The sequence below is a fragment of the Brachyhypopomus gauderio genome, chromosome 5, assembly GCF_052324685.1.
Source record: "Brachyhypopomus gauderio isolate BG-103 chromosome 5, BGAUD_0.2, whole genome shotgun sequence".
Classification (NCBI taxonomy): Eukaryota; Metazoa; Chordata; class Actinopteri; order Gymnotiformes; family Hypopomidae; genus Brachyhypopomus; species Brachyhypopomus gauderio.
The window spans coordinates 1,470,910-1,494,965 of record NC_135215.1 but is presented as its reverse complement, the minus strand read 5'-3'; the positions used below and the strand labels follow the sequence as shown (position 1 = coordinate 1,494,965).

General features: G+C 51.5%; 1 protein-coding gene across 1 annotated transcript in view; it reads right to left on the bottom strand.

The window, feature by feature from the left end:
- tbc1d22a (TBC1 domain family, member 22a) overlaps positions 1–24,056 on the bottom strand; it is a 76,962-nt gene that overhangs the window by 6,399 nt on the left and 46,507 nt on the right. The window contains exons 8-9 of the mRNA XM_077004773.1: positions 18,735–18,862; positions 5,490–5,585 (exon numbers count right to left, since the gene is read on the bottom strand). Coding sequence (XP_076860888.1) covers positions 5,490–5,585; positions 18,735–18,862 — 224 coding nt within the window. The remainder of the gene's footprint in view (positions 1–5,489; positions 5,586–18,734; positions 18,863–24,056) is intronic.

Here is a 24,056-nt window from a genome sequence, read left to right as displayed (position 1 = left end):
TCGGGGAGGGACGAAGACACAGTGGGTTTAGCCTAAGCTCCGGAGCACGCGGAGATCATGGAGGTTTGTAATTACAGAAAGGTTCGGAAAGTTTGTTTGTTTCGCACGCGTATGAAGAATCTCTTTTACTGAGTGGAATTCTCCTACAATAGGAGCACTCCATCAAGAAACTGAGTTTAAGGCCACTGGGGGGGAGGGGGGTGCTCACTGTGGAACAAGCCAAGCTAAAGGATAATCAATCATTAGGAACACATAAAATGAGCTTCCAGTTGCAGCCCAAGTTGGGACGAAACTGCGAGTTTCCTGATGAATGAGATGGGCTTTCTATTCATCAGGAGGGGTTCAACTCATCCAATCTCTCATCTCATCTAATAGAGTCAACGCTATAACTCAGTAACCAGGAGCTGAGGGATGACGACAGAAACGTGACCGGGCCGCATCCGTCTACGAAGAGCCTCCCCCCCTCCCCTCATTTCTGTGTGGTTTGGTAAATGTGAAGATTTAAATGAGCGACCCAATGATCATCAAACGTAATCATGAGAGAAAGAGGGTAAAAAATAGTAATAAAAAGGGAAATGAATGAAAACACTGACGTGGATGACAACCAAAGCACGGCCCGATGTCAAAAACTTTAAATGACCTTTGAAAAGTATAAACAGACCACTGTCAATTACATCCTGTTTAGTACCGTTAAAGTGGTCAGATAATCAAGACCGCTGACATTTAGATGGCCCATAGTGTGTGACAGACATTTAATTAAAGCTGTGTCACAACTTCAAGAGAAACCGAAATGAGACTGTCATTGTCCTATTTATCCGAAACAAATATCTTTGTCAAGTGGTTTGTTAAAGTCGCCCCAAATCAGCATTTAATGATGGCATTTTGGCACCTCATTCTCATCTGAAAGATCATCTTAAAACCACATACACATCTTTTTTTTTTTTTTTACACAACATGGGCTACAGATAATTTATAGTTACAGCAAAGTCAAAGAAGTCCAGAAATGCTCCAGTCAGCTGCAGTACTGCATTAACCCCTGACAAGAAGGTAGCTTTGACAAGAAGTCACTTTGTCCATTTAAGGCAGCAAAATTGAAATGTAAGCCACCAGGGTGCTATGTTCCATCCTGCAGTAGGAATGAGCTTAGGTAATGGCCATCTGTAATGGCCGCCTTCTCCAAACGCTGGCACTTTGCTTCCGCCACACAAGCCCACACCAGCCTTTGGCTTAACCCGCCACAATTCTTTCCCTTGAGCTTTTTTTATTTTTACTTTGGCTAATTTCTTCAAATAAGTCAACGCTGTGATTTACAGAACAACATGAGTAACTACTAGCTATATAATGGCGCAGGGTGCATTAGCCGAGAGCGCTAAGCACTAAGTCAATCAGGCATTGTGCCTTAGCCTCTCAGTGTTTCAACAACAAATTAAGAGCGCGCCTGCTCCCAGTCCTTTAAAAAGACAGGGAATCCATTTAGTTTCGGCTGTTTGAACCACCTGAGGTGGAACAAGACAAAACATTAGGAGCTGATAAGTTGCTGGTTTTTAATTTAGCAACATAATGAATGCAACAGCCATGAAGCGGTGACCCCCTCTTTCCTCCTGCTTTTTTTTCTCTTTTCTTTTGCTTTCATTTCTTCCAGAAACCATTAAAATGCCCCCCCCCCCCCCCCCCCCCCCACACACACAGAAACAGTGAATAAGGCAAATGCGACACGGCACAAAAGTAAAGGTGCAAACAGGTGTCTGAGTGAACGTCCTCTTCTGAGATCCACAAACACAACAACGCAACAGATGGACCAAATTGCCTGCACGTCAGCGAGGTCCCGTACCTACAGGAACAGGAAATGACGAGCAAGTGGCCGGACAGGTTGAGTCACCCTGCCAGGCCCTTTTGAACTGATCACAAAGCACAGCGGTTACCTCAGGAACGCCAAGCGCTCGTGCGTAACCCCCGCCGGTTACTGTAACCGCAGGATATTAATATGCGCTCCTAACGAAGCAGGGTGAAAGGGTGTGTCGTCATAAAGCTTTAGGAGAACACGTCCCTATCTGGGTCCCTGTAATACATGAGGCTGCTTTAATTAAAACCTGCATTCACAGATAATAATGGCAGCGTGGCACACTGCAGTCTCCGCCTGGAGGAGACCGCAGTGGAGATGCCAACAATCTTAGACCTGAGCTTCAAAGAGTACTTATGTAAGAGTGCAGGCACAGCTCACATGATCCTAGACACACACACACACACACACACACACACACACACACACACACACACACACTCTGACGCGATTCGACGTGTTCCAGTTCTGCTGCAGACATTTAAATCAACCCATTAAAGCGCTAAAGTGGGAGATTGATTTCGCTGCCTCTCTCAGAGCCGCCGTCGGTCTGCGTGTAAACGCGTTATCCTCGCCTCTCGCTCCAGGGACTGGCTCAGTCACAGGAGGCTACTCTCAGGATCCGTCACTACATTAAAACTCCAAGGCACAACTGTGACCCAAAATCTCCAAAGTAGCAGAATGAGCTGTAGTTGTGCGTGTGTGTGTGTGTCCCCGCATGTCTGCCCATTGCAACAGATGAGGGTCGTGGCCCCTGCCCATACGCCAGGGGAGGTTGCGAAGAAAGACAGCAGAGTAATTGATTTCGACATGGGAGGGAGGGGCGCCCCCTGGCGGGCGGGGTAGGTTAAGGGCAGGTGGCATATGGCATGTCAGGTGGCCCCCGCGACGCGTGGAGCCAGCGAGAGGCCGTGAATAAAGAAGCCCTGGCGGTACAGATCAACACACACACACAGGTGCGAACCCTGCACCCTGCAGTCTGCGGCGTGCTGTCACGCTCGGACCAAAAAATATAATAAAAAAAACCAGAACAAAACACAAAAATCAAAGGAAAGAATCCCCTAGAGAACGAACAGGGACTCAGACGGGAAGGAGGCGGGGCTTAGGGAGGGAACTCCGCCCATTTCATTAGCTCTTCCAAAGGCTTCCTCGTTATGTAATAAACAGACCCCTAATGGGAGCTTGTTTGCTGCATATTGCCCATGCTAAATACCAGCAGGATTTGACATTTGCCTGCGCTGGGCTGCGGGGGAGGACAGGATGGGCGGGGTCGGCACAGACGGCGGGACGTCCTGCAGCTCCTCCTGCACGTCCAACATCATCCCGTTGTCCCGTTAGATCGGGGCGCTTCTTTAAGCAGAAATCGCCGCCGCTCGGCTAAAACCCCGCGGCACATCCACCAGCTCTCCGATTACTCCAGGGCCCCTCACAGGTGTAATTGGTAGTGGGTGGGAGGGATCGATCGGAGGAGACTCTCCTCTCATTGGGCGCTGCACAGGCAGGGGCGGGGCTGGCACAGACCTCCAGCATCCACTCAGCTGGACGCTAAAATACTGTGCGCTGACCCAGCGCGGCCACGGCGCACAGACACGCCCTGCAGAAAGGTCTTTATGTGTGTATGTGTGTGTGTGTGTGTGTGTGTGTGTGTGTGTGTGTGTGTGTCCTGACCTTCTCTCTCCACTGCTCCACTGGTGTTCCTCCCTCCACATCCATGCTCATTAATTGGGTCAGACTTATTAGCCGACCTCCCACCAAGAATAGAAGCCACTACACGGGTCGTCACAAGGCCGGCTCAACAGAGTAAGAATTACCTTCAACACCCTACAGTAGCAACACTACAACATCTAGGCATCATTAGAAAATGTTTTTTTTTGCTTTCAAAGCACACATGCACCGTTCCCTTTTCCCTTCTCGCTTTCCATTAATGAACAGAAAGAACCTCATGTTTATGAAACCTCACGTCCGCGGCTCTGAAACACCCGCGTAAAAACCCGTCTGCTAAACGCTTAAATGTGATGGGCAGGCTTAGGTGTAGCCCGCAAGACACCACGCAGGTGACGGAAGGGACACGCTAAGCCCACAAATCCAATCCCTGAAAATGAAAGAAAGTCATCCATTAACTGGCAGGCAGGGAGGAGGACTCGGGTCGACTGTTGACGGACAGCCGGAGTCCGCGGAGAGCAGACGCGCGGATATACAGGCGATCCATCCTACCCGGTTCTGGCTGGTGCCGGCCCGTGCGTCTGGATTTCGAGGCCGGGGGGGTTCCTCCGCTCAATCCCTGCGTTTGCGACTCATAATTATCGCTGCTAATCAGGCGTCGGACTGGTGGAGGTTCTGGTCCTAACCCTCTGCATTACGCTTTCCTGGGCAGCGCGCAGATTTATGGGCCTCCCTGAACGAGTTTCAAGAGGGCTTTAAAAAGAAAAACCTGCTAACGATCCATTAGGGGAGCCTGAATCTATGAGACAGCGGGACACAAGAGGCTGTAGATTAGCGAGCGGGCCTTCTCTCCCAGACCGTACCGGGCCGTAGTTGGTTCTGGGCTGCTCTCTGCACCGCTCCCAGATCACCATTCACAAGGCTAGGAAGGAAAGTGAGAGTGGGGGCGGGGCAGGGGGCGTGCCTCCTGCGGAGTACATCACGTACGTGGCGGGCGGAGACGGATGCCCGTGGCCCGTGACTCACGGGTGGATGACTGAACGCGGGGCGGAAGGTGGATAACTGCTGGTGCGGAGGTGGAGGGGATCATTCTGAATCAGTGGGCAATGTAAACACAATCAATCAACACCGGGAGGGGTCCGGAGAGTGCGGCCCACGGCAACATACGCCACGCCCCAGTGGTTCGCTGCATATTCAACAATACCCATGCCCCGCTCACATGCAAATGTGTACGCACACGCGTACATGCACACACACACACACACACACACATGCATAAAATAAATGCATTTCAATTCAATCTACAGAGTAAGATGCTACAAAGAGAACTGCAGGTGACAGGAGAGAAGAACATGGGATGGAGGGGGGCGGGGCCAGAGATAGAGGCGTGGCAAAGAGAAGAGGAAGTACATACTTAACACAGAGGGCAGGAAAACACTTGTTTGTGTCCACTGATTAAAAATAAACCCCCCCCCAAAGTTAATTAAAGCTTTAGCGTTAGAGCTGTGTGTTAGGGAGGAGAGTGGAGATGGAGTCAAGATGAAGTGGAGGGGGCGAGCAGGTTCTCCGTGGTCCTGCAGCAACCCTGAGGGACACTTCCAGAAGCACATGTGCAGTCAAAAGGCACTTCTGGGTACGTGAAGAGTCCCCCGCCCTTCTCCACAATGTTTGAGCTAAACCTCGTGCCTTCAGTGAAAGAGGGAGGAAAGGGGAGAGAGAGATATGTGAGGGGGGGAGAGACCGGGACGGGGGGGGGGGCCCTGAGGGGAGGACCACCCAAAGTGCTCGGTGCAAAGTCACCTTACAGCAGCTGCCGTCGTCATCAAGCTAATGCAAGCGCGACGACCCGCCGACCCCTGGAGCTAATGAGGATAGAGGGGCCCGAACGAGGACACTTACTGCAGCTCTGGGACCATAGAGAGACACGGCAAAGACACACACACACACACACACACACACACACACAGAGGAAGAGCTCCAATCTCACCTGGAAGTCCTTCTCCTCCAGGATCTCCTTCCTCCAGCGCACGAGGAAGGCAGCACACACGTACAGGTGGAAGTGGGAGAATCCCTCCGGCTCGGCCTGCGGACACAGTGGCAGAACGGTGAGGGTGCGGGGGGGGGGGGGGGGGGGGGGGGGGGGGGGGGGGCAACGTTCGGCCCCTTTAACGCTGGATTAACGACCAGGCTGCCAGCCCTGCGAGAGGAACTGGGCCAGGGTTAGACACACTCCTCCGGCCTGCGGGGGGTCCGGCCCACCCACGCCCACTCCAGTGCAACTCCACCGGCTTCTTCTCCCTTCAGCGTCAGCGTGATTCACAACCCCTGTGCAGCACGCTCGGAAAATATGTGCGGAATAAAAATCATTTACATCCTCATATCTTAGAGCAATAACTCACCGTGTTGAGGGGAAACTCTGCCAAAGGCTTCCACATATTATATATAGCCTATCGAGTTGCCCTTTATAATGAGAATGGCCTCTGGTTCTGAAGTGTTATGCCAGCTCTCTCTCCCGTCGTTTGCTTACTTAAAAAAATAAAATAAAATGTAAACTGCATCCTGTAATATATGCCTCTAATAGTTTATGGTTGAATGTTCCTGGCCATTCCTGACAGTGGTTTGGTCAGTACACAGAACTTTTGAGTATTGTATCTTTAGACTTGGTTAAATGTATGCACAAAAACAAGGTTAATGTTTTAATATATGGAGAAGATGTTTTAGACAACATTATGTGAATGTGTTCAAATAATAATGACACAGATATGTATTGTTTATCTAAATGAAGGCTTTCTTTTTGAATCGGCTACTATAAATTATAGTGTAGCACCCAAGGACACTCAGGACCTACATCAGTGCATGTATAGTGTGTATATTTTTATATATACACACTATATTGCCAAAAGTATTCGCTCACATTCCTTGACCCACATATGAGTTTAAGTGACATCCCATTCTTAATCAATAGGGTTCAATATGATGTTGGTCCACCCTTTGCAGCTAGAACAGCTTCAACTCTTCTGGGATGGCTGTCCACAAGGTTTAGAAGTGTGTTCATGGGGATTTTTCACCATTCTTTCAGAAGCGCATTTGTGAGGTCACATCAGTTGGACAAGAAGGCCTGGCTCTCAGTCTCTGCTCTAATTCATCCCAAAGGTGTTCTATCGGGTTGAGTTCAGGACTCTGTGCAGGCCAGTCAAGTTCATCCACACCAGACACACCATGTCTTTATGGACCTGACTGGTGCACAGTCATGTTGGAAGAGGAAGGGGACAGCTCTAACCTGTTCCACCAAAGTTGGGAAATTGGACTTGTCCAAAATGTCTTGGTATGCTGAAGCATTCAGAGTTCCTTTCACTGGAACTAAGGGGCCAAGCAAAGCTCCTGATAAACAACCCCACACCATAATGCACCCTCCACCAAACTTTACACTTGGCACAGTGCAGTCAGACAAGTATCGTTCTCCTGGTAACCGCCAAACCCAGACTCGTCCATCAGATTGCCAGATGGTGAAGCATGTTTCGTCACTCCAGAGAACGTGCCTCCACTGCTCTATAGTCCAGTGCAGGCTTGAATGCAGCTGCTCGACCATAGAAACCCATTTCATGAAGCTCTCTGCACACTGTTCTTGAGCTAATCTGAAGGACACATGAAGTTTGGATGTCTGTAATGATTGACTCTGCAGAAAGTTGGTGACCTCTTCGCATGTGCTTAAGCATCCGCTGACCCCACTCCGTTAGTTTGTGGCCTATCACTTCATGACTGAGTTGCTGTCATTCCCAAACACTTCCATTTCCTTATAATACAGCTGACAGTTGACTGTGGAATATTTAGGAGAGAGGAAATTTCACGGATTTCTTGCACAGGTGGCATCCTATCACAGTTCCACACTGGACTTCACTGAGCTCCTGAGAGCGACCCATTCTTTCACAAATGTTTGTAAAAACAGTCTGCATGCCTAGGTGCTTAATTTTATACATCTGTGGCCATGGAAGTGATTGGAACACCTGATTCTGATCATATGGATGGGTGAGCAAATACTTTTGGCAATACAGTGTATGTATCTATGTATGTATGCATATATGTATGTATGTAAACTAATGAAGCCAAACATTCTTCTCAGCTGGATAAAACGATAAAACTCTTTTCTTGGGCATTCTTAACATGACCCTCAGTGCCATACTTAAACGATTTCAGTAATCTGCCATTTTTATGAGAAATACTGCAATAAATTAATTACAATATATCCCCAAAATCTTTGTCGAGACAGACATTCATAAACCATCACAAACACACAGCACATCTCAGCACATGTAGGGCTGAGAATAAACTCAGCTATAATAAACTCAAAATAAATGGTGGCCTTTTTAGTAAATCAACAGAGCAGAATGAAGCTGTTTCTGCGTTTGAGAAAGCTCCACCCCTACGGCGTCTCCATCACCCACCTCCCCACCCAAGGCACCCACCCCCCGTGACCCACGGCGGCCCACCTTAACGGGCAGCGTGTGCGGATGAATGCGGGCGTCTTTCTGGGTCCCCCGCACAGAGATAACCCCTACTGAACAGCCCCGCGGGAATGATAATGCCCCTTATCTGCATATGTACATATTATCCCAGCACAAAAGCTGCGGTCAAAAAGGGCCACGTGTAAAACGTGCGCACACACATTCACACGCGCACTCTCGCGCTCACACACACACACGAGATGATAACCAGCGGCGGGAGGGCATGAATGATTCAATCCAGCTCGGCAAGCGGCGCGGCGCTCAAAGTTGCTCTGCTGTGCAAACGTGGGCAAACACGGGCCAGCGTGAGCAAACACGGGTCTGGCGCCGGGAGAAGCGCTGGTGGGTTCTGCGCCCCGGCACGGCCCGCTTCCCCCGAGCAGCACGGCTCCCCTTCCTGGCCGCTCCGGGGGCCGGCGCTCGCTCCGGACGCGAAGAAGGGCTTAATCGAAATCGACGGCATCGACGTTCCAGTGCCAAGTGAACACGTGAAACGGAACACGTGAAATTAAACACGTGAAACGGAACACGTGCACGTGAGCTGATACCCAGCCTGAGAATCGGCAGCCACTCCACGGTGGAGCCTGGGCCGACCCGGCACTGCACACATCCGGCTGCACTATGACGCTCCAGCGTTACCACGCCATCTTCGGGCCTTCAAACGAACACCGTACTAGCCTGGAGTTGGCGATATTTTCCCCAAACGACTGAATGAAAGAGAAGTCCGTTTCCAAAAACAGTTTGGCCACAGTAAACAGACACACGGTCAGGACTGGCGAGGAATACCATTCGCTCAAAAGCACGGGCCAGAAAGGGCGTGCGTGGACGGAACAGGAGCTCTTTAAGAACGTCCTCCGTCCAAAAGGAAAAGGACGAGGAAGCAGAAGAGAGCTGTGAATATGCGCCAGAGGACATGAAAGTCAACAACGGACCCAAGACGGTGGCTCTGAGGGGCCAATAGCAGCGAGGCTCACAGCACCCTGGGAAGAAAAGCCGCTGCTCCATTTCTGGGCGAGAATGAAGAGCGGGGCCTCACTGTCTCTGCTCATTGATCACGTTAATTATTTTTCTGTTTGCCCCTTGGGGGAGCCGTGCTGATTATGGGAACTTATTTAATGGGGACGGCGGCGGATAGTCGCTGACACACTTCAGGTGGGACACAAGTAACCAGGACAAAGCGAACACACACACACACACACACACACACACACACACACACATATATGCAAAAATACACAATCAATTCAGCCACATGCAGAGCTATTGACTTTTATTTGTGTCATATCATACGCAGTATGACGGCCCAATATTGAAAACAGCAAGAGAGAAGTCTCTTTCTATGATAACACATTCTTCACGGGGGCCACACGCCCTCCCGCCTCACGCGTCGTTCTGCTTAGCGTGGCCGTCGCGACCCATAACGTAGAGATGAAACGAGCCACGCGACCAAAACACCCCCCCCCCCCCCACCCCCAAGAGGAGCGTGTTTGGGCACGCGCTTGTGAGGAGCCCTCGTCAGGGGGAACTTCGGGCTGCCGAGGCCTCGCTCCTGCGGTATTACTGTTTACCCCAACGCCACTGTGCGCAGCGGGGCCGGCCTACGATTGGCCGATTGGCCCGTGAGCCTGTAATGCTCCGCTGAGCAGAGTTCTGGGAGGAAAGGCCCGCTCCGTAAACCTCAGCTTGGGAACAAAAGGTTCTGGAGAACAGCGAGGGGGAAAAAAAGCATCGCGTGTAATTGTTCCTTGTGTGAAGATGGTGGAGGCATCCATTCGTGCCTAAAGGTGGAGGAGGCAGGCAGGTGACGGAGGTGTGCAGGGCGTGCAGGGAGGGGCAGGTGGAGACACACCAGCGCTCCAGAGTGGCGACGGAGATCCATGGTCAGGGCAGCATAGACGGCCGCTGGCGTTTATTTCCCATCGCACCAGAGGATGTGGTGGCCCACGTAGACCCACACACGCAGACCCACACACGGCCCCGCACATGCCCGCACACACAGACCCACACACACCCACACACGTAGACCCACACACGCCCACACACACACACACAGACCCACACACGGCCCCGCACATGCCCTCACACACAGACCCACACACGCCCACACACACACAGACCCACACACACACACACACAGACCCACACACAGGCAGACAGGAGCTGACGAGGGGGAAAAAAAACCCTTCTACCTGCCTGCCTACCCAGCTATCCATCACTCCAAGCAGAGGCAAAAAAAGAAACAGAATGAAATGAATGAGAGAAAGAGGCACAGACAGAGAGAGAGAGAGAGAGAGAGAGAGAGAGACAGAGGGAGAGGAATGAGAGAGACAGAGAGGTTGAGCAGTTCTCTCTGAGTTATGGGCTGGGTGATGATTGCCTATTGGTGTAACCTCGCGGCCTTAATCAGAGCAGCTGAGAGGACGGCTGTCTGAGGGTATCACACTGTGACACACACACCGTCGCTGCGCTTTATTGCTTTATTAACTCCCTCTACCTGGGAGATATGAGGCTCCTGCTGTCACACACAGGACCGCCTCTCCTCTCCCGCTAGGACTCGCCTCGCCACGGCCCAGCGAGACTATTTTACGTACCCAAAGTGCCACACACGGACCCCCGGCCTTCGCTTCTGGTCCACGCGAGCGTCCAGGGACTCGAGAGAGCTGCGAGAGGCACAGCAGTGAGCGCAGATGGAGCTTCGGTCGAACGCACAGATCCCAGGGACCCGGCTGCGGGCTCACGGCCCATTTGGCTTATTTCGTATGCGGGCAGGCTTTTTGGCTTGGCCGCCCCTGTTGGAAGGGCCCTGACCGTGAGGCGAGGGGACTGCACGACGCACTTTCATGCCAGGCTAGCGAGTTCAGAGAGGGAGGCGCACACACTGAACACACACTCAAGTGTTCAACACAACATCAGAACGAACAGGTAGACATACGCAACCCGGGCTTTTATCATTAAAAAATACCACCTCACACTCACTCCACACGATTCTGTTTCAGTAATCCACCAGTCGGCGGCAGCACGAATGTCCGATGTGGCGGGGGAACCAGAACTACAGGGCTGGGGCGCTCCTGTGGGTTTTTTTTTTTTTTTTTTTTTTTTTTACACAGAAAGGAGAAATGAAAAATTGATGTTCCGGGGCTTGTGCGGCTGACCCCAGCCCTGCCTGCTGGGTATTGGATTTTCTGTGTCAGAAAACAGAGGCCAGTCATTAAGGGGAGTGCTCAGCGGAATGGGTTAAGGGGGTTTGGGTCACGGCACCAGATCCCTACAGGGGCATCTGTGCCCTGTGGTGAGATTGTGGATCAGGACTAGCAGAGAGGAAGAGCTGCAATTCTAACCGACTGTGCTCATATATCTTCTGTGTATAGTGCCTAAGTCAACACGCGTGCGACATACGTGCAAATCCAGCAACACGCTAAGCCACACCTACGAATTCACGGATCCGCCCGCCCACGCACTCCCACACACCCAATCCGACTTCATTTACATTCAAAGTGAAAGGCTGTAGGGACAATACAGTGGGAAGGTTGAACATAAAGCTCTTCTCCTCGGGGAAACGCGGCGTGCAGAAGCTCCCTCCACCTTCTGAATCATTACAGCGGCGACAGGCTGGAGATTGTCCGCTTCTACCGCACCACACACCTCCAGGAAGGACCAGCAGCCCCCCACCCCCCCCCTCCCCACATGGCCACGCACCGTCCAACACGCTGGGCAGACGCGAGTGATTCTCACAGCCCTCAGGCAAAATCTGCAGTTGGGACTGGAGAACAGAGACTGTGGAAGAATGTGCAGTGTGGAGCAGCAGGAGACACAGGAGAGCTCCCTCTAGAGGCCAGGAGGGCTGCGGGCGCTGAGGTAATGAAATGTGTTTAGGAATGTCCACTCTGTTTCTATCTCTCTGTTTAGGGATACTGGACAAGGAGAGTAATAGAACTCAGGAGAACTGGGGTATGTGCACATGGACACGCCCCACACACACACACACACACACTGCACCCCCTCACACACACATACCCACAGCACAGCCCTCACACACACACATACACCCACAGCACAGCCCTCACACACACACATACACCCACAGCACACCTTTCACACACACACACACACACACACACACACACACACAGCACCCACCCCCCCACACATACACACAGCCTCAGCAATCCCCCCATACACACCCACATCACTCTCCTCCCCACACACACACCCACAGCACTCCCCCACCACACACACCCACACACACTGCACCCCCCACCACACACACCCACACACACACTGCACTCCCCCACCACACACACTGCACCCCCCCACACACACACACCCACAGCACTCCCCCACCACACACACCCACACACACTGCACCCCCCCACACACACACACCCACAGCACTCCCCCACCACACACACCCACACACACTGCACCCCCCCACACACACACACCCACAGCACTCCCCCACCACACACACCCACAGCACTCCCCCACCACACACACCCACAGCACTCCCCCACCACACACACCCACACACACTGCACCCCCCCCACACACACACACACACAAAGCATCCCCTCACACACACACACACACGATCATCCTCACTGCCCACGCACATCACTCCACACACACACACACACCCACAGTACCCTGACATCTCACTGCCCACACACACACACAGTACCACAACCTCCTATTCACCCCCCCAGACACACACACACACACACACAAAGAACCCCCCCCCCCCCCGAGACTGTATTAGTGTGGACACACAGTGAGATGATGTTACAGCTCAAAGTTCATAAACTACTGCTGCTACACAAATAACGTGAGCAAAAAGAGACTGAGTCAGAGTACATTTATACCCACTAAGTGAATGTATAAAAAAAAATAGTGTAGGTTACAGCACACACACACGCACACACACACACACACCACTTTATCCAACAAGATCAGCACTGACTATTTCAGGTCATGCAATAACCTTACTCACTTTGAGCAGCGATACACATCTCCTCAATAATTGAGGGCCACGCTGTTGACGTATATGGAGACCAGGAAGGATCTCAGCCAAAACCCACAAATCACCAGCTGGGAAACACGCAGCGTCATGATACCCGGCTAGAGCTCCTACATTCATTCAACAAACACATATTGAGGGGGAAAAGTAGCCCGAGGACATACTGCAGGCACCAGAACAACAGTGCTAGCAGCCCCTCCAACACACACACACACACACACACACACACACACACACACACACACTCTAATACGCATGCATGCACAGGCACCAATATGTATGCGCACACACCCATACGCATCAACACACACACACACACACACACACACACACACACACACACACACACACACTCCTTGGAGGGCTACATTGGCTTAACGCTTGGTGAGCGGAATGGCGGACAGCATAAATCCAGGCTCTGATTAGCTGGCTGGAGATTGCGGCGAAAGCTCTCGATGAGCCGGAATTAATGTGGCGAATCATTGTAATGGCGCCCGCGTGCACACGCGCGCGGGTCGTTTGCTAAACAAATAAAGAGTGGAAGTGTACGTAAACGAGAGCGGAGCGGGGGGTGCGCACGGAGGGGCACGGGAGCCGAGGGAGAGGCGTGTTTGCGCGGGGGGGGAGCAGGAATTAAGCGCACGTGCAGAACGTGGCGGGGTGGCCCCCGGCTTCGATTAGCCGCTCCGACACGCGGGCGCACGCGGGCGGATCTCGAGGGCCGGCGCCACCCGACCCGACCTCGCAAAAGAAGTGGCGCGTGAGGAGAGGCCGTATATACGGCGGGTCCACGGGCGTCGTTGAGTGCCGCGATCTCGCCGGGCACACGCGCGCGTGAAAAGCGCATCGACCGCGACGGCTGGCGTATGGCTGGCCGCAGCTCGCGTGGCCGTGGAGCGGTTATTACCGACCCGCAGCTCTAACGAGGAGCGCTCGTGAGCGGCAAAACCACAACCTGCCTCCGCCCGCTCTTTCACAGAGCCGCGGGACACCGAGACAAAGGCTCTCGGCACTAGAATCAATACATGGAAGTCTTTTTTTTGGACACTACATAAGTTTGCTTCTCCAATGAGAGCCAGAACACGACGGAACACGACGGTGTTAACGGAACACGAAGGAAGCATTACTGAGGGGCCGCGCTGGTGGAAATGTGCTTCAAACAGTCACAGCTCCTGTGAGGAGTCGTGTGTAAATAAATGAGGACGGTTATGAGATAAATGGCCTTTGATGGGACTCCGTGAAGAGTAAAACAGGGAGCTTTTCTGGCAACCCACAGCCCCAACCTCCCCCTCCCCCGCACTACCGCTCAGTATTAAAAGTATCAAGATTTCAGTTGCTATGGAGAACAGCCATGCACTCAAATGCTACGCTCGTGTATCGATCCGCTAACGGGAAGAGAGTTGGTGTTTCTGAAACCTCAGGATACAGTGTAGTTTGGTAATATTTACTGTGCCATGGTCGGTAAAAGCTGACTACACGCTAACAAAAGCAACGAACCACATACTTACTCTCTCAATGTCAAAACAGTGACTGGAAGAGAGGTTTATATCCGTGGCCAATACCGGGCAGGAGACCAGATGCATCTTTGAATATCTCCAGGCTAAACGGCCTGGGAAAGTGCTTTAATTGGTGCAATTAAGTTGGTAATTAAATACTGTGATGGAGGAGACCCTGGAGAAGTGTACCATAATGAGAATAATTGGGTAGTGATTCCATTTTGGAGATGCTTACATGTGTACTGTGGAGTAATCAGGTGGCCTTGACCAACCAGCAGTCATGCGTAATCAACTTGACGCTCTGGAACCAAACGAGGTAGCCGCACGCCCCCCGCCAGACGCGAGGTGCGAGATGGAACCACGGGGAGTAATCACACGGAGAGCATAATCCAGCCATCGAGCTCGACCCCTCGATTCGCCAACAGGGAAGCCGTGCGCGAACGGAATCATAGGTGTCCGACGTAATCCACTACACCAGCCCTGGCGTAACTCCGCCTCCCCCCCGCGCGATCGGCGTGCGTTTTAAGAGGTTTCGTTAGTTACAATGCAGATTAGACGGATTGCATCAGCCGTATGAACTCCTGGCTGCAGTGGGAAGCGTGCGGAGGTGCCGCGAGACTCGAGAAGCACTTCAGGAAGCCAAAAACGGAACGAACGAAACATCGGAGTTGGGAAAACACGGCCGTATCGCCACTACGTTTGGCAGCGGCCGAGTCTGCCTGTTTACAGCTCGGAGTTGTACGAGCTGGGCCTCGGAGAAGAGGAAAACAAGCTCCTGAGAAGAACACGGAGAAACACGCAGTACATGAGCTGGGCATCAACAAGCTCCACACATCGAGGTACACAAAATGCATTTTTTTGGCAGGAGAAAATAAAAAAAAAAATAACCCAGTCCCTGGGAGAGACCCCGAGAGATAGCTTCCACGTTTCCAGCAGAGCATGAAATATTTAGCACAGAAACTTGCCTAATTCGGACCATCAAGATCTTTAAGGTCAGTTACCGTGACACAGATTGTCAGAGTCTGTGAGGGAGGCCGGAGCAAGAAGCAGACGCTGAATGCATATTTGGTTATGCATTAAATATGCATGGGATGAATTACATTCTATTCTGGGGCTGCGTTGAGGAATTCACAATGGGCTCCGAAACCCAAAAGGTAATCCTTCGTGCTCAGTACAGAGCACTGTGAAATTGTGAGAATAAGCAGCACTTTTTCTTCAATAATTCCTGGATTATAATGCTACGTGTCCACAAATCTCCAAATCTACATTGAGGAAGTACAAATACCACGCCAAGGACAGGAAAATGCTGACTTATTAACTGAATATTTAAGAATGCAGAAGAATGGACAAGCGGCGTTAACAGACTGCTGTCTGAACCTGGTAACAGGCCTCCATTAACCAGAGAAATTAATGTTGACCGTTCAATCTGTTTCTTCCAAATTAATTAAAGTGGACCACTTGAGACATGACAATTTATGAGATCACATTCGGTACTTTCCTGACTCTCCTTGATATAATGCAAAAATTACAGCAAGGGGCAAAGGTTAAATGCTTTCTTGCATTCAGTGGTCACAAATGGTCAATAAAACCAGTTTACGTGAGCATTCAGTCAGCAGAGCGGGAACTTTATGGCGCACGAGCTCCGACAGCCACCCCTCACCCTGGGGCTGGTCAACAGACAGCTGGGGAGGGCTCAACACACTGTGGGCAGTGGAGTCTGGGCAGCAGGGCGTGGATGGCCCTTTGCCACACATGAGAAGAAGAGGGGCCAGAACGATGCTTGAGTCTGATGGGGGCAAACGAGGAAGGAGGGAGGGGGGGGGGGGGGTGTGAAGACAGACTTTTAGCAGAGTTAACAGCGAGGGCCAGAGACTCCCGCACAACCTCGGTGCGATCGTTAGCGGAAAAGGTCAGGCATTCCAGAGCTTTCTTCCTGATTGCCATTCCTTGGCAGAGAGGGGGGGGCTGATTTAAAGGCGGCGCCATTATTCCCCCCGCAAGCACAAAGCCTCCCCAGCAGTGGCTTGTTAGCTCCTCCACAGCGGCGCATGTTCTTAGAGGGCTCACAAAAGATTTAGAGGGGAGACTCGGAACAGAAACGTGGCACTGTGATCATTTTCTACTGGGAGGCAGTAAGTTCTCCCAGAGGCCTGAATGCATGTGTGAATTAGGTGGTTTTGCTAGAGCCGTTTTCAGTGCTGTATAACTTGGAGTTTATATATTCTGCAAGTCCCTGCAACTGTACGACCCTGCCAAAAACCGATCCAAAAATCATCCTAATATCTTACGTATTTGTACATAAATGAATCTTAATGTCTTAAGTATTTGTATATATTACAAAACAGTGATCCGCATGCCTAGAGCTTTAGTCCTTACATTCTGAAGACTGTTCCTGTCTGGCCAGAGTGTTCGCCCTCCAAATTAATGTAAAAAAAAAAAAAAAAAAAAAATTGGGGTTGACCACAATTACATCCAGTTCCAAAATCTAAATCTGGCCTAATTTAACAGAGTCATCTGTAGAGAGGAGGCTACGCTCCCTCTAAATCAGTTTAATGTGTATAATCCATCATTTCTCTGCTTTTTCTTGCTCGCCTTCTCTACTTCGGAGAACAGGGCGGATCAATAGCGTGCATTAAGTAATATCCGTCCATTATTGACTTGTGCTTGGCCTAACAAGTGAGGGTGTTTCCGTGGCAGCCGCAACACAAATGAAGTAAATATGTCCATGCGATCAATGGCACGGCTAACGGTGTCATCGAGGGGTCGGTGACTCAGTGCATCAAGAAAACAACAAATAAACACGAAAATAAACAAAGTGGGTAAAGCGGGCGCGGGTGCCTGTCAGCGAGGGTGGCCAATGGGAGCTAGGCTGGCGATAAGAGAGAGTGATGGGGAGGGCGGGGCAGGCATTTGATTGGGCCTCTCCTCCGATACCCCACCCAGAACGGGAGACGCCGCCATTGGCTGCTTCACGGCAGCCATGGCAACAGTCAGCCCCCGCCCCTCTTCACCTGACCTTGATGTGTGCAATTACTCGTTGTGGACCGCGCTGGTTATATGATGGTAGAGTAGAGCGGGGATTCTTCATATTAGGGTTTCTTACTTTTACATATTTGCTTTAAAACCGTGACAGACAGACCCTGATCAAACTGGTCTTAAGCTAAAGCTTTGATGTAGCCCCCTCTTCCACTCCCCTCTCCTAAAAGCACAAGATATTCCAAAAAGCACTTTTTGTGCCAAGGACCATCTATTGCAACCTTAAAATAAAAAAGCCCTGCAGAAGTATTTAATGCTACTCATTAAAGCTAGAATGCAGCACGGGTCAAAGTGTATTCACGAGCATGGAAATATGGAGAGAATAACACTTTCACTGCAGGAACTCTGGGCCTCATGATGTTTGACTCCATCAAGCGAAAGAACAGCCAGGCTGAACTAAACCAATGGGACAACCACTTCACCATTTCCAACATGAACTAAACCAATGGGACAACCACTTCACCATTTCCAACATGAACTAAACCAATGGGACAACCACTTCACCATTTCCGGGGCGGGGCTAAGTGGTGGTGGTGTCACACTAAGGGCGGGGCTAAGTGGTAGGGGTGTCACACTGAGGGCGGGGCTAAGTGGTAGGGGTGTCACACTGAGGGCGGGGCTAAGTGGTAGGGGTGTCACATTGAGGGCGGGGCTAAGTGGTAGTGGTGTCACACTGAGGGCGGGGCTAAGTGGTAGGGGTGTCACACTGAGGGCGGGGCTAAGTGGTAGTGGTGTCACACTGAGGGCGGGGCTAAGTGGTGGTGGTGTCACACTGAGGGCGGGGCTAAGTGGTGGTGGTGTCACACTGAGGGCGGGGCTAAGTGGTGGTGGTGTCACACTGAGGGCGGGGCTAAGTGGTAGTGGTGTCACACTGAGGGCGGGGCTAAGTGGTAGGGGTGTCACACTGAGGGCGGGGCTAAGTGGTAGGGGTGTCACACTGAGGGCGGGGCTAAGTGGTAGGGGTGTCACACTGAGGGCGGGGCTAAGTGGTAGGGGTGTCACACTGAGGGCGGGGCTAAGTGGTAGTGGTGTCACACTGAGGGCGGGGCTAAGTGGTAGGGGTGTCACACTGAGGGCGGGGCTAAGTGGTAGGGGTGTCACACTGAGGGGGGGGCTAAGTGGTAGGGGTGTCACACTGAGGGCGGGGCTAAGTGGTAGGGGTGTCACACTGAGGGCGGGGCTACCTGATAAGTGTCCCACAGCCGGATGGTGCAGCGCAGTGGCAGCTCCCTCATCAGCAGGTTGTTCATCCAGCGGAAGGCAAACTGGAGATACTCCACTTCATACTGCTGCATGTGTCTGTGAACCGTCTCTACACACACACACACACACACACACACACACACACACACACACACACACACACATATATACATTAGTAACGCCGTGGCATAAACCGTTCTTTCAGAACACGTTTCACATCAAACATGTGGGAACATGGATTACAGTTCACCAATGGTTTAAATAGTAATGCATTTAGATTTATTTGATTTGGATCACCATCCAAATGATAACAAAAAAAAAAAACAGCTGATACAACGAATGCATTAAATATGAATGCAATTACTACGCATGCAATCCCTAATAATGTGAACAAACACTGGACTGTTCCTCCCACTTACGCATGCAACCTGACCAGGGGCAGAAATAACCCAGAAACACAGTGGACTGCAGCAGCATAACAGCCTAATAAGCACAAGATGGTCTTCCTCCTGCCATGACATCATGTGCAGACAGCACTGTCACTCAGGCTGCGGGTAATTACATGTCCAACGCCAGAACAATCTCAATGTGTTGTGATTAAGAGCAAAACAACAATGTTATTTATAGCGCTGGTTAATTGTAGCTGGCACGCAGTGGTGGTGTTGGGGGGGTGGGGGAGACTTCAGGGTCCGGCACAAACTCGAGTCGTCTTTACACGGCGACTCGTGAACGGTCGTCCTGGGCCGGTCACGTGCCGGGCGTAGGCCTCGGCGGGAGCGCGCACGTGGAAATGGGCGTGCACGTGTAGATCGTGCAACCGCTCGCGATTTCACACCTGTGTTCACGGAGCGATTTTCACTTTGAGCAGCTTCACATAAACAACTTACTGTCGTTAACGCCGAACACGCCGCGCTCGGATAAAAGCTGCTCGCAGATCCAGTCCTAACGTACAGACGCGCTCACCTGTCTGTTAGCGCCGCTATAAATAACGAGCTAGTGTCAACGCGGCGCGACACGAGACGGGAGGGGAGGCGCCTGAAAGAACGAAACCGCCGAAGCCGTCCTGCTCGCAGCCGTGAGCCGAGAACGAGAAAAAGGGTGCGGAGGCCCGTGGAGCCGAGGCCCGCCCACGGCCCGGAGCTCCTCCTCTCAAACGTGCGCCGCAGAGCGAGCGGAACCGGGGTAGGAGGAGGACAGGCCGGGGTCGGAGGTCGAGGAAAGACAAGTGAGGCGGCCGGCGTGTTTCTGCTGAGCGGGGCACTTCGCCGTGACTTCTGCTCCCTCCGATCCATCCCATAATTACATCTGCGCGAGTTTGCCATTTCCAGGACACGTGCGTCAGCCAAAGATGCTGGGCTGTGTCCACCCGCCCCTCCCCCTCCCTCCCACCAGGGGTCGGTCAGGGGAAAGGACACAAGCTGGTTAGCATGGATCCGTTACGGGCAGAACGGCGTTCACGATGTGCGTGTGGACACTGGACTGGTTTCTCATCGTGGCAGTTTTAGAAGGTTATTAAAACAACAAGGTGTTTTTTGAGACAAAGGCAAAGAGCCGTCACATGCATACGCACGCACGCAAATGCACACGCACACAAACTGTCTCCAACCTGACAGCTTAAGAAACACGGTCCAGTGTGTCTCAATCAGTGTGCCCAACACTTCTGGAAAAGTCCACTACAACCAGCCTGCCCCGATCCCACAGCCGCACTCTCTCTCACCGTGTGCGTTTCACACTCCACTAACGACCCACGCGTGCCATGATGAAAGAACGTCCCTATACATCTCTGGACGGGACAGTTGACGGCGCTCCCTTCAGCTTTATCAGCCGGTCCGTCGGGACCGGGGACGTGACATCCGTCACCATGGCGGCAAAGCACTCGTTCAAAAGCCTCAAATCACACACACCACTCCCAATCTGTACAGAGTTGAGATGAGCGTTTAATCCCTCCGATTTAATCTGACATCGGCTGCCTTCAAATCACTGGGGAAAACAGGTGCGGCCCACTGGGCAGACTCCATCCCAGTGGTCACTCCCACAGGGTCTAAACCACTTTTCTTTTTCCTTTCAATAACTTTGAAGAGTTTGTTTAGTGCACCCACAACACTTACACCAACAAAATGACCCGCTGATAGTGTCAAACCTGAGAGAGCGCCTCTCTTTCCTCTTCACAGAGGTGCCACTTTATGTCTCGCGACACTGAGAATGTTAATGCGGACTCCCCGAGATAACGCGGGCCTCATATGAATAGTCCGCGCCACGCTGCGCCTTCATTACCATAAATTTACCTTTGGCAATCTGCATGCTGATGAACGGGGGGTGAATTCATTCAAAGTGCAGGAGATAAGGAGAAACAGTGTGTGTAGCGTGTGCCGCCGGCTCGTGGAAGCCCCGCCCGGTGTTTGTGAGCTATCGACATCGGCGGCTTAACGCCATCGCGTCCCGATTGTGTGCCAAGTCCACGGTGGAGGAGGCACCTTTGGGACGAGCTCAATTATGAGAGCCAGTGGGTGGGGTGGGGGGGGGGGGGGTAGTGTTGGAGGCTGGGTAAAGAAGAGCTAATCAGAAACCACGAACGCATTCATGTGAATTTATCAATGTGAAGTAGACACGACTTCAGCATCCTATGAAAAGTCATCAAAAAAAAAAAAAAGGGCCCCGAACTGAGCGCCGCCGAGACGTCTAACCGAAGCCTTCTGGTCCAAATCACGCTCAAGCAAGCACGACCGGAGCGAACGGCGTAGTAAAAGCTCACGGCAAAGATACCTACCAGCAAAGAGCAGCCATCAAACTTAACAGCCCTGTATGCAGACTAGCTGTGCAGAGGAGGGAGATATATGAAGGGAAGCAGGTATGTGAAAAGTCTCCGCACCGAAGCCGGGGACGAGGCTCTGGGAGCCGCGGCCGCACCTGTACGAAAATCTCATTTAACAGAACCAGGGAGGGAAAAAAATAAAAAAAAGCAAAATTAGCCCAGAGGGAGCAGGATGACTTTGTCTTGCGTTCTCCAACGCTCGGCTCTCCCTGGTGAAGGTGACTGTGACCGCTTGTTACATCCCCTCTTCTGTATTTATTCCCGCGGTCCCCCAGCCGTGCTCGCCTTAATTGGGACCGCACTTTCATTTCCGCCGCGGTTAAACACACGCGGAGATGACAGCGGCCGCCCGGGCGGGCGGGCGGTCGCGGCACGGGACGCCGGTTCCGATTGGAGGTGGTCATCAGGGACCTTGACCTAAAACTCGCCGCCTCTGGGTACCGGCGTCCTAGAATCTGACGGACGCGCCGGCCGATGCCAACGCGTGCCACGCTGCTTCACAGGTGTTGCGGACTGACACGCCAGTCTCGCCCCCCCAACCTTTGAAATGATACACGGATGAATAAAATAAAAAAAAAAGATGCTGTCAAACGAGGCACGTATTGCTCAGGAGAGCTCGTAGAGACGGGCAGACGCACGGTTTATTAAAACCGAAGCCCAGACCAGAAGGCAGGGACCAAGCCAGAGACTCAGAATAGGGAGTGCTGTTTCATTATACCGACTACAGTCGGAAAAGCTTATGAAAGAGCTGCAGGCACTTTCGAGAGGAGCAGAGAGATCATTAAAGCTTAAGATAGAGTCACCGGGAGGAAATTGGCAGGCGGATTAAAATGGCGCATTGGTGAGGAAAAATCAATATGGCCGTTTGAAGGGGTGATCCGGTGTGATCTCGCCATCATCCTTCCCCAGTTCCGCATGCAGGCAGGGCCAGGCACAAGAGCAGGTGAAGAGAGAGAGAGAGAGAGAGAGAGAGAGAGAGAGAGAGAGAGAGAGAGAGAGAGAGAGAGAGAGAGAGAGAGAGAGCGCGTCTGGGGGTGAGGAAACACAGTCTAGATCAGTAAACACACCGGCAGTGGGTCACAAATATCTGCAAGTTGAAACAGACTGCGGCCTGTCCACACAGAAAGAGAAAATGAGTGTGTGTGTGTGTGTGTGTGTGTGTGTGTGTGTGAGAGAGAGAGAGAGAGAGAGAGAGAGAGAGCAAGCATGAGGGAGTCCAGGTGTCCCCTCTCAGGTCGAAGACGTATATGGTACATCCAGTCAAAATGTCAAACTCATTTTGTACTGAATACATTTTTGTTCGGCTGCCGTGCTGAACTGTAAAGGTTCACGTCGTCATTCGTTTGCTCTTTCCAGACGGATTTGTTTCAAGCTAAAGCACAAGAGGAAGGTTGTACTTTCTTGATGGTGAAACTGACGAATTTGGCCAAAAGCCCCAAAATACAGGCAAGTCCACCGTCAAATGATAGCAAACAAGTCACGGTGTAGGAACAGGTCTGACAAAGCATGCAGACAACGGATATAACATCAGGTAAAATGTTGGATATAACATCAGGTAAAATGTTGGATATAACATGAGGCATAAAACATCGAATATAACATCAGGCATAACGTCAGATATAACTTCAGGCATAATGTTGGATAAAACATCGGATAGAACGTTGGATATACTTGGCAAATACAGTGTCAGCCAGTAGTGACAAACTTGCCATTGCACAGCAAGTTCCCAGAAAAGCCATAATTCAGAACTTATGCATAAAGACGACCATCTAAAATGGCAGCAAGTCTCTATCTTTGAGAATAACATATATAAATACGCACGCACTGGTAGTATATATTAATATATATATTAATATATGTAAATACGCACGTATTACAAAAGATGTAAACCTCGAGGTGTCTGCTCTTTTTTGCTCTGCGCTACACAGCAGAGCTTTTCTAAAAGAAGTCATCATCAGTTCTAAAAGTGAGTAAAGGTATCGTCGGTTCAGGCAGGAACGGACGCAGCTCGAAGCAACAAAACCAGCTCTCCTCGTGCAGGGCAGGAAATCTGATTATCCTCGTGTCTCACTCAGGGGAGGACTCACACCTGTATGTTTGTGCCGTGGGCACAGACAATTCAATGTACCAGCTAGCGCGTGGTCGGTGTGACTGTAGGTGCCCTAGAAACGAGATCCCCCTTTCGCAGGAAAAACAAATTAAATAACTAATTAACTCAATCAAATAACAGAAAAAGACTGAATGACACCAAGTCTTAACAATCCGGTCCACCTGCCTAACCTCTCTGGCCCTACCAGAATGTGGACCGGCGAGTCTGAGAGAAGGAGTAAATCTGTGTGACCCCCGCTCCGTTCCGTGCGACCTTTCCGAGGTGACGTTGCGGGACCAGCCGCAGCGGGAAGGCTCTCTAACCTCGGGAGGACAGGGAATCAAACGCCGGCTTGAACTTCCTCCCGAGAGTGGCTTCCCGAGGCCATCCGCCACCGACTGG